Source organism: Platichthys flesus, chromosome 12, assembly GCF_949316205.1.
Source record: "Platichthys flesus chromosome 12, fPlaFle2.1, whole genome shotgun sequence".
NCBI classification, from domain to species: domain Eukaryota; kingdom Metazoa; phylum Chordata; class Actinopteri; order Pleuronectiformes; family Pleuronectidae; genus Platichthys; species Platichthys flesus.
The window spans coordinates 14,162,009-14,173,789 of record NC_084956.1 but is presented as its reverse complement, the minus strand read 5'-3'; the positions used below and the strand labels follow the sequence as shown (position 1 = coordinate 14,173,789).

Sequence of the window (11,781 nt, the reverse complement as noted above, 5' to 3'; positions counted from 1 at the left end):
TTTGAGCTGGTGAAAAGCTCCCAAGGAAGAGATTTGTTAATATATGTACTTTAATAATAATGTAAGTAGAAATCTACAGATGTAGGCTTAAAAGTTGGCATCGAAAAAAAAGTAGTCATCTTCAAAGAAGCATATTTCAGGATTCATGCACAAACTGAGATGTAATCGTTTTTTTGTCACCTCAGAAATGTTGGTAAAATATTAAAATTAAGAACCATTTGAAATTCAAGAGATGCAGAAACTGTACCAAGGCTTTGATTACGATGCACTTTGATGGTTTCAACAGTCTCAATTAATGCCTGAACCAAAAAAACTGAAACGACCTCAGACTATCCAAATCTCAGGAGATCTACTCATAATGCTTAATAATATTACACCTGTTTTAGCCACTTAACATTGGCTCCCATATGTTTTGGCATTTATTTTAAGATATGATTGATTTCCTCTAAGGCACTTGGGATCCTCGGCCAGACGTAAAGTGTCAGAACTTACCAGTAACATGGACTAACAAAGTCACTGCTGCAGAGTCACCTGTATGAACGCTACATACAGCACATACCGCATGTTAGAATCATAACGGTGAAGGAGAAATGAAACCACAAACTACAAATATGTCTTTGTTTCCAGTCTCACCATGCACGTTATGTCTGGTTCCTGCGCTTCATCAGGTCCTACAAGCTGAGCTCGTCCTCCAGCTGCTGCTCCAGATCCTGGAAGAAGTGGACTGCGGATCTCCTGCTTTGTGGTGCTTTCTGAATTGTGCACCTGATAATTTCATCTTTTTTTGATTCATCTTTGACTCTAACCGCAGTCTATCACCGCAGCGAGTAATGAACTCATTTAAATTTCAGTAATTGTAACTGCGTTAATTGATTAAAAAAAATACTTCGTTACATGCTCGTTACCACTTAAAGTAGTGGAATTACTGCGCAATGACTCCCAACACTGGTAGTAAAGTAGAACATATTTTCTCTGAAGTGTGTATTGCTTTTGGCAGCATAAAATGAAACGAACACACACACGATAATTTGTCCATCTTCTTAAAGTGCTTAGTTCCGCGTAGCTATCATCAGGCGGTGTGGCCTATTTGGTTACGTGCTCGTAAAAACACAGCTTATTATGGGCGAATGTAAGAGTCAGTGTGACGCCTGACAGCAATTGTGGAGCCATGTTAGACTATTTCTAAAATAGAGATCAGTCTTATTCTATGTACTGTCATAATGTGATAGTCAAGACTGATGCTGCGTTCACAGCGCCCCCTGCAGCTCGGCCTCGGATTCCACAGTGAACATGGCTGCCGCGGTCAGGATGAGGACGTGGAGCGGCGCGACCGGAGGAGTTTTCCCCGGGTGGGGAGTCCTGCTCCTGGGTTTACTCAGCTCCATACACGCGGCTGTTGCATCTCCAGAGCGCGGACTGTGGAGGAACACCCTTGTAAATGTGAGTAGAAGCTAACCTGCTGGATATCCACAGCACCGGGCTGCTAGCGTTAGCCACGTTAGCCTTGTTATGCTTGCTCCATGTCAGCTGTGGGAGTGGGACCCAGTCGTGGTATCTGTCCCGTGTGAACGTCACCGCTATAAACTAACGTTCACTCCACTTTATATCCTTCATAGATTTTGACAAGATGCGCTAAACAGAAATGGTGGAGCATGTTGTTAAGCTGGCTAATTCGCCCGAGAAGAGAAGCTGATGAGCTCTAGCTAACTAGCTCCCACAGCCTATGTTAAACAGCAGTTCAAAGGTTTATTGTTTTCCCATTTAGCCGAATTAGCAAGATAAACTACAGTGTATGTCCGGGTCTAATCCTGGTTCCACGCCTCAAGCAATACCTGAGTCCACATCCTTGTTTGAACTGGGGGATATGGTTTACTTAAAGGGTTTGTGTATTTCCTTTTTAACAACCCTGCAACGCGTCATGGGTTTAACATGTCAAACACAGCCTGAAATATGATCTACAGTGGACTTATTCACTCCTGTATATCAGACCTTTTCCTCTTGATTATGAGCAATAAGACCCAGGTCACAGACTTGATCCAAGAAGAGGTAGAAAGCCTTGATCAATAATTTAAGCAGTGTGAAGTCTCAGTTTCCCCTTTACTGTCGTCTGCGTCCTGGAGTATTATGTGTGCTGAGAGGCACACACACAACCAAGGGCAGCATTATAGTTTCCACTTTGTCAGATCCACACAGAGAGGTCCCAGTCTGAACCCTGGACGTGCACTAACAGTTCATTCATCTAACCATATCCTGTTTGATAAGAAAACCAGTCCTCCGGCTCACAAACCGTGTTTATTCTACAGACCTCAAGACCACTGCTGATAAGAAAATCCATGTATAAAGACACTGATATTGAATTGAAAGGTAAGACATTGAAAGTGTGCATTCAACCCACCACGATAATTCTAGTCCCTTGTGTTTATCGTCACTTGTGTCCTCTGCACTCTTTTTTAGTTCTGTTCTTTGGCTGTCCCGAGGAGGTGACCTTCACCATTCACTGGTTTTTAAAATACTACCCCTGTCACAATGAATTCAGCAACATTGATGTAAGTACAGGAACTTAATAGCACACTAATTACCAGTCAGTGTATCAGCCTAGACACTATTGTTTGTGAATGTTGAACCGGGACTGCCACTGTGTGCAGGAAATGTATGAGCGAACACCTCTGAGTCGTGGAGAGGGCCTGGATCCAAGTCCCCTCGGACAAGGGGAGTTCATCGAACACAAGTACAAGCCTGTGACGTGTAACAGTGCACTACGCGCTTTCCCCATGCTCAAAGTAAGTTTGTTTATTTAGTCTCCTCAGTATTGTCACACACATCTGTTACTTACGATCTATCTCTGTATTATATAACCTAATAACACCATATTTTTTTCAGAAAGCCAAAGCAGACCCACGTCCAGTTACTCCACCTGCTAAGGGCAAAGTGCCAGTGAGAAAATAAACTTATCTTTTTGAATTCATGAAGTGATAAACTGAAAACATGTCTTATTTAATGTGTTTTTTCCTTAATAGTTTCCACATACTTTGGATTGAACTATTTTGAAAAAAGGGATTTACATTGAATTATTTTTGTTTGTAACAATGCAGGATGAAAATGAAATCAAATTAATTACTGAGGAGTATGAGAGCAGCAGCGCCACAAAGAATGCCAGTGTAAACATCAAAGACGACGTCATTGCCACCACGTGGAAGGATGGGCCGTACCTGCTGGTTGTTAAGATTGTGCCCAGTAAACAGGACGCTCACTGGAATTTAACAGGTGAGATTTGACTGAAGATGTAATGACATTATGAGCATCTCAACAATCTTGAGAGATCCGATCACCACCGGACAGCGTGTTCACAGTTGGCATCAAAATACGTCCTGAATGTGTCTCCTGTGTTCACATGTGATCAGCTCTCACACTCCCTTCTCTATTAGCAAATAGCCACATGTGTCGTTTTCTAAGACCAAATGATGCTCTCCTCACCCAATCTGATTAGGCGGCCCTTCATATGTGTCTCAGGATGCATATGTGTTTATACAGAGATAGAATGTGGTCCAGACCAGCCCAGTGATAGGATCTAAGGCTGCATTCAGTGTATAACTAGCTGTGTTCACTCAGGTAGCAAGTTAAACCAGATCTGAATGAGATCTAAAAGTTTGCCACAGTGGTGCATTCATGTGCCAAAATGATTTCCCCTAATCAGAAGCTGGCTTGTGAATGCAGAGCTGTTTTGCAGTCGACTCTGAAGCGTTAGATTAATGGACTCGTCACAACCAGCTAACTTTTTGTTGGGAAACACTGTCACACTTCATTTGTTTACTGTCTGGGTTTTGTTTTTCCAGTGAACGTGGTGATGAAAGGCAGCCATGGCTACATTTCTATCACAGAGTGGCCTCTCATGATTGTAAGTAGATGATTTATGCCATAAACACTACTTACTAATTTGTAAAATACATGTACAATGTTATTATATGTCCATAATTCTTTCCTGGCTATAAAGGAGGATTCGGTTTTACTGTTATGGGTATGTGCATGTTATAAATGAACTGGTTATTTACAGAACACAAACAAATGTGTCCACTGCTTTAAAAGGACAGCTCACCTAAAATGCAGAGCTACATACAGTTGTAAGTCTGGTCAGCCCAATGCATTTCAAAATATAGGGAAGGATGTGGGTGACATTTCAAAACGCAAGAGCAACATCTGAATTCAAAGATAAAGATCAGTTTCTTGTCAAATTACAAACTGAATGTGTTCACCAACTATCAGAAAAGCATGGAGGGTTGCTGGTCTATCATGTGCCGCTTTACGTGGGAAGTAATACTTCCTTTTCAGTAATACAGTAATACTTCCTTTTCAAATGTGTCTCTGAGTGTCACTATGTTCAAGTGTGCTACAGTTAACAGACCCTCGTAAATCTCCCTGAAACTAGATGAAGAGTCGGCCCACTGAAGATGGTTTTGGACAAATTGTCAATTTTTTGAGGAATTTGGTTTGTAGCTAATGAAAACCAACTGCTCCCACATGTGTTTTTGGTCTAACTCCTCTCTCCTTTCTCTCCGTGTGCATGTAGTTCTACATGGTGATGTGCATCGTGTACATCCTTTATGCCCTGCTGTGGTTTGCCTGGGCAGCGTGCTACTGGAAGGATCTGCTGAGGATCCAGTTCTGGATCGCAGGCGTCATATTCCTCGGGATGGTGGAGATGGCCGTCTTCTGCGCTGAATACGAAAACACCAATGCTGTCGGCTCTGCTTGTGAGCGTCACATATTATTTAAACCATTTTCATCTGAGATATCTGGATATTCGTTTGTAATATGTTTTCATTTTTCTTTTTCTTTCTGTGACTGTGGCGCTTAGCTTCAGGCTTGTTGATCTTTGCCGAGCTGGTCTCTGCCCTGAAGAGGACTTTGGCTCGATTGCTCGTCATCATCGTCAGTCTCGGCTATGGAATTGTAAAGTATGTCAACAATCACTTTGAAACAGATACAGGATACAGTTTGTTTAATGAAAAAATCTGGTAAAAAAATATTTTTTTATTTTGCTCTCTTTTTGTTTTAGGCCTCGGCTGGGGACAGTGATGCATAGAGTCGTGGGGCTTGGTGTCCTTTACTTTGCCTTTGCAAGCATTGAAGGTGTCCTGAGGATTACTGGGGTAAGTAGAGATTTATTTCATTGATATTGGTCTATGGAAATATTAGTTATAGTAACGAACTTCAACCAGAGGTTAAATATTATCTGAACAAAAATCATAAAAACCTACAGTTGTATACATTTCTGATCTAAAGAAGAGGAATTGCAAACTGAAATTTGAGATCTTGTGTTAATTAGCAAATTGAAAGTAACTTTTCGATGATCTTGATCAAGTTTCTAATGATCAGTGAGTTGACTTACTATGTCACCAGTTGTTGATTTAAATGATCAGTTCTAAAGCTTTGTGGTTTGTCAGATTTTTGTTATAGTAAAACTCGCTTTTCAGTTTTTGTATTTTCTTTTTTTTAAATCAAGGGTACAGACAATGGCCCTTCTCTCATCACAGCTATTTTTCTGGCTGTGCTTGACTCCTGTGCCATCTGGTTCATATCCTTCCAGAGTGTACACCTCAGCACCACAGACAATACCAAACGAAACGGACATGTTTGTTAGTTGATTAAACCCAAGTGACGCTGAGCATTCTTGCATTTTTGGGTTGAATGATTTGGTGATTTTCCTCTTTGCCCCTTTTTGGAATGATCCTATAGTTCTACTTCCTGTGCTGCTTCTTTTTTGTACCATCTATCCTCTCTGGGATTTTTTCAACATCTGTCACATCTGTCCCTGTGTCCTCTTGTGGTGCTCTGCCCTCCATTCCAGGCGAAAGACTCTGACTTGGCCCTGCTGGCCAACATTCCCCTGGCTCTGCTTGACTCCTCTCTATGCTGGTGGATATCCTTTTGTGCACCTACAACCTTTCCCTATGTGGTTCACCTCTGGTCCTCTCCTCCTTCACACAGGCCCAGATTAGACCAGGATAGGTTGACCAGCAGCTGTTCACATCTCTGAAGATATGCCTTGCTTTAATAATCATACATCTTCTACTGAGTTTTGCAAGAAGTGATTTTTTTTTTTCTGGTTGGTGGTTTAACTCAAATTTCCTGCACTCGTCTCTTTTTGTTCTTCACACAACCAGTGCTATTTTGCTTTGTTGATATTAATGGACAATCTAGGTCTGAACGGGCAAATTTAAGGATTTGCATGACCCGGCAAAGCCCATTACACGTCCTCCTGTTTAAAGGTGAAATTAATATGGATTTCACTAAGGTAGGAATTATGCATTATGGGTTTATGTATTTCAAATTTAGAAACAGTGACTGGGAAATTGTTTCTGTTTTTTTTTTCTAGCTTAAAATAATGCTACTATTAATCTGCATAATTAGGTACACTTAAGTACTGTTAAAGGGTCAATTGATGCTGTTATCATGTGGTTCCATCTCATTGTAAAGATAAGACAGCCACAAAACTGAGTCAGAACCACTTCCAATCAAGATCACACACATACGGTTAAATACATTCTGATACTTAGTTATAATGGGTAAGTGAAGAGACCACTCTATTCTTTACTTCATTCATTTGTGAGTCAGTTAATGGACAAAAATTAAATATGTTAAGCAGGCAGATGTAAAACATGGATCTACAATATCTAGTCACACGTAGAGGTTATAAGGTCCAATGGTTTCTGTGTAATGTTTCCCACATATTTACCTTGACTGCCACTAACATCTTTGTCAGCCTGGCACAAACCATCAAGACGCTGAAGCTGAGGAGAAACCCTGTCAAGTTGTCTCTCTACAGGCACTTTACAAACACGCTGATATTTGCTGTGATTGGTAAGTGGTACGACCATACAGTTTAAAGCAGACTAGAGTGTTGTAAGTATTCTGTAATGATTTCTAGTTATTTGTTTATAAAACCTGTAAAAACATTCAGTCTCTTCAAAACAACAGAAGATCTGTGTCTCCAACTTTGCTCTGGCTTTCCTCAGCTTCCATCATTTTCATGGCCTGGACAACAAAGAAATTCCGTCTTGCAGATTGTCAGTCTGTGAGTATGTTTTTAATCATATTCATCATGAAAAATAAATAGAATTTAATATTTTAGTTTGATTGATATTTGTTTTTGTGTACAGGATTGGATCGAGCTGTGGGTGGAAGACGCTTTCTGGAGGTTCCTGTTCTCCATCATTCTGCTCGTCATTATGTTTTTATGGAGACCATCTGCAAACAACCAAAGGCAAGACATTAGATTTCAACAACATGAACTGAATGGGACACTTCTTATCTTTACTGGCACTTTATGATTAATCACTACATCCATCCTCCACAGGTATGCCTTCACACCTCTCATTGATGACTCAGACGATGAGGTCGAAGAGTTCATCACCTCCTCAAATCTTGGTACAGCAACCTCACATACATCTTACATTTGACCTGAACACTGCAGACACTTGCTATATTTATTTTTCTTTGTTGTTTTTTCAAAATTTACAGCAGATGGCATTAAGTTGAGATCAACTAAAAGTGATACAAATGGCACAGTGAAGCCTGCAGAAACAAACCCAGTAAGTAACCCAGTTGTGTTTGGTGTTGTGTATTGAATATTAGGAACACACAATAGGAGTTGTAAGTGCAGTCCACATGTCAGCAGATGGCAGTGTTGACCTCTTTTTTTTTAAACCCCGTTTCTCCTGTCTAGGAGGATGACTTGAAGTGGGTGGAGGACAACATTCCCAGCTCTCTTGCTGATGTGTAAGCATCATATCACATTGATTTGTATTCATCCAGTGAGATTTTTTTCAGACCTTTGATTCTAACACAGTGTCTCTTTGGTCCTTTTTTGTTCCTGCAGAGCTCTTCCAGTCCTGCTCGACTCAGACGAGGTATGAACTCACTTTTAAAGACTCAAAACAGGATGTAGTCATAACACATAACCACAGTTGGTGGAGCTTGGTAACATTCAACAAACAGAGTGAAAAAGAAAGCATCATGATTGTGATTCATTTTACATTGCTGTATTAGTAGTGACTTTAGGACGCAGTGACTGGACCCAGGGCGCCTTTTATAAATACCTTTCAACCCTTAGAGGCCACTGTGTCTGTTTTTCCTCCCATTCCATAATAAATTGTGGAGTTAAAGAATTTGGGGATTTTTTTGTACTCGTTACACTAGCTCTACACTGCAATCCAAGATGAATGTTTTTTTCTTCTTTTCCATTCTATCAGCTGGTGAGGATGACAACGTTTTAGTTTAGGAAATGCTTTAGCCATATTCTTTCAGCATGACATCATGTGCATAACCATGAAGATGTTTAAGACGATTTTTTACAAGAATCCTCTTTTTTAATTAAGTTTGCATCAGTCACCCGGTGGCAGCTTTTTCACCCAATTTTCATTAATTTAGCGGATAAAATCTGAAATTAAGGAGCCGTAGATAAATTTGAGTGGTAAACTGCTCTGAGAAAGAAAACCTTGACAGACAACATTACTTGTGGTTCTCCATATTCTATCGACAAGGCAATAACAATTGAAAATTCAAATTTGATTAAATAGAAAACAGTACAGTTTATATTCTTTTATTTTTTTCAGGAAATCATGACAACAAAGTATGAGATGTCAAAGCTGGAGTGAGACAGAACATTGCTGGCCTTCGGCTGACATGGAGGGAGAACAGAAGCAGGTGTCGCTGACTCAGCACCAGGGTCTTCTCCAGGGTTTCCATTTGGGTGGTGGTGCAGTGCCATTTAGCTTTTTCAGGGGATCCTCCTGAATGTCTGCTACTTCACAAGGTGGTGCAGGTCGCAATTCAGGAGGAGCTCTGCTCATTTCCTCAACATCTGAAGAACTGAACCAGAGGAAGAAGGGTCTTTTCACTGACCAACTGGTTCATCATTTCCCTAATAAGAACAGTTCTGAGGCTTTCTTTCCAAAGAGAATCGTTCTTTTCGTATGACACATTGTATTTATCTATGTCATTTGAATTTATTTTATCAGCTAATTAAGGACCACATGCATGGACGTACTTTAACTTGTAAACACTAAGTGTCTTTTTGATGGTATTCGCATATAATTGGTTGGTTGTAAAAAAAAACTAAAACAAATATAGGCCCATGATCAGGCAACTGATGAAACAGCCTTTTTCTGAGTAATAACAACATGACTGATTTATTGCTTGATTATTTCCCCAAAAATAATTAAGCAGTTAATTTTGCAAAAGTTAATCATTTCAGTTACACTGTCATTTACATGTGAATTTGTCTGATTAATACTTTTTTTGTTTTGTTGCTACCATTTCAAATCTGAGACAAGAAAATTCAAAAACTTTAAACACAACATTTGCTCTAATGCACTTTTGAAGATCAAATCTGTGCCTACATGTTGTTCTTGTCTAGGGCCCTAATCTGTTCAGGAATCTGAGAGTATTTAAAACTGTTGTTCATGTCTTGGATTTAATCTTCCCAGCATCCTCAGTATTGATGTGTGAATGATTGAGAGAAGCAAAAACCAGTGATTTCTACAGATGAAAGTCCAATGTTTTCCGTCTATTTGGTTTGCAGTCATGTTTTGAATCTACTGTAGGTGTGTGTGTGGCCTGGTTTCGTGTCTTCTAAAATAAGGAGCAATATACTGTTTGTATGCTGGTAAATTTAATTATTTATTTGTTTTTCAAGTGTACTTATAAGTTGTTAAAGCTGTGCGTTCAACCAAGTGTGTTAACGATGTGTGCTTCCATGATTTTTAATGACTTGGATCCTGAACATTCTTATGATGAATTAGGCAGATGGCAAACTACAGCTTGTTTTTTCCTTTCCCTGCCATGTTTGCCGATGACATCATCGTGTTGGTTTCAGAGACACTTTAATGACGCTCATGTTCTTTCAGATAAGTCTTAACCTTTTTTATTTTGTATGGTTCTCTTTAAAAATGGCTGGTGCAGTGTTTTTGTCGAAGTGGTTTTGGAGTTGGAAACACTGTCGTCATCTTCTTCATGTTTGTTGTCTCGAGTAAATGTGACAGCAGTTCCTCTGTCCGGGAAGTCCCATGTTATAACACACTAGTTAAAGTGATGTGGTTAGCACAAGCACAAGCTGATCATCGGAATGAGTTTATAGTGTCACTTCTTGAAGTTGGATACATGGAATAGTTGTGTTTACGATGGAAAGCTGTCCTCCTGTTATATAAAACTGCAGACACTTGCAGTGGACCTTTGATTATTTGTACAGATGGGTCGTGGCTCACTCCTGTTATTTCATAACTCCAGAGGTGGAGCGGTGTCTGGATAATATGACTTTTTTAAATTATTATTTTTCTCGAGTGTTGAATAGCTGGGCTTTAACTTTTCATACCAGCAGTTTTCTTGTCTCTTCCTTCTCAGGAAGTTTGTACAATCCGATTAAATATGAATTGAATACACATGAGTGTTTGTTTCCTGATTTTTTTTTTTAAGCTGTCTTGCAAACACCAGATTTGAGAGGTTGGATCGGTTGAATGAAAAGGCCATTGTGAGGAAAATGATGATGAATGACTATGAAACGCACGGACTGAAATATTAACAGGCAAGATTGAAGGAAGCCCAGTTGCGATATTTTTTTCTCTCAAGCCTTTAGCCCCGTGCTGGTAACTAAGAAGCTGAAACAACAGAACATATAAAAACAGGCCAACAAATTTGTCATGTCAACTTTACAAGTAATTTTATGGAGACCATTCTGGTTTGACTTTTAGAAATTGGCCTGCACAATGACGTGATGATGGTTTTTAACGACTCTTTTAAGAACCCTTGTACTGCTCTAAGTAAAATATGAGACATTTGGAAATCGGCCACAGTATTTGATTTAAAAGACCAAACAGTAAACTTAAACTGCGATGACACAGTTGTGAAAGTAGAATGCTGAATACCCACAAAGGATCCCATCACCCCATGTTAAAGAAAGTGATGAAAAAAATTCCTAGATCCGCTCCTTTGTCCAGATCAGTGACAAACTATATCAAGTTACTGTGGTGGAAAAAAGGGGTTCAGCATCTTGCCCAAGGACACTTAGGCATGCGGATGGATAAGACTGGGGATCAAACTGCCGACCTTCAGGTTGGAGGACGACCACTCTACCCCTCAACCACAGCCGCCCTATGGGAATGGGTGCTTCTTTGGTCCATATCCCATCCTCCCACCAAGTTAAGCAAACATATGTTTAGGAGTTTTTGCAGGATTCTGTTCACAATCAAACCGACAGACGGGTGAAAATATAACCTCTGTGGTTGAGGAAATAAAACCATCACTATGTCTTTGAGGGGAAAACACTCAAACAGAGAGACGCTGTGTGGGCTCATAATGAGAGAGATCTGGTTCCTCTCAGCTTTACATTGAAGTTACCTGCAAAACAAATGTATTCGTTTTTGATTCATTGAGTTTAACAGTTTTCTCATTAACTTATTACGATGATGTCACCAATGTCACAAAACATTCCTTTTTTGATTTTTTAACTTCCCCTGATTTCTTTAGACATAATTAATGGGTCTATTAATGAAAAGAATCAGGCATGCTTTGGGGACTTATTTCTATAAGTGTGTATAATTGAGTGCAGCTTGATTGAGTTTACTGCTGAAGGCCATCCTTGTTATGTGTACTTCTGTCTGACCTGAAAGTAACACAATGGTCATATGATATTGTCTAATTTCACTGTCATCATTGTATTGTAGATTACAGGCCACTTCAAAAAGTCAAGAGAGACAAAAGCAAAGGGACGTTCAGTCTGCTTTCCTG

General features: G+C 39.8%; 1 protein-coding gene across 2 annotated transcripts; it reads left to right on the top strand.

Moving 5' to 3' along the window:
• The first annotated feature begins 1,271 nt into the window (after window positions 1-1,271).
• Window positions 1,272-10,442, top strand: tmem87b (transmembrane protein 87B). 2 transcript variants are annotated; one of them, XM_062401231.1, is made up of 19 exons: window positions 1,272-1,440; window positions 2,304-2,364; window positions 2,455-2,546; window positions 2,646-2,780; window positions 2,881-2,934; window positions 3,093-3,264; window positions 3,834-3,895; window positions 4,565-4,748; window positions 4,853-4,952; window positions 5,054-5,147; window positions 5,846-5,919; window positions 6,752-6,858; window positions 7,014-7,072; window positions 7,158-7,261; window positions 7,355-7,425; window positions 7,519-7,589; window positions 7,724-7,776; window positions 7,877-7,907; window positions 8,613-10,442. In XM_062401231.1, the coding sequence occupies exons 1-19, from the start codon at window positions 1,291-1,293 to the stop codon at window positions 8,652-8,654; spliced, it is 1,716 nt and encodes a 571-aa protein (XP_062257215.1). In that variant the 5' UTR covers window positions 1,272-1,290; the 3' UTR covers window positions 8,655-10,442. The 2 variants fall into 2 exon arrangements, with proteins under 2 accessions (XP_062257215.1, XP_062257214.1); XM_062401230.1 differs by lacking the exon at window positions 5,846-5,919 and adding an exon at window positions 5,501-5,574.
• Window positions 10,443-11,781: the final 1,339 nt, after the last annotated feature.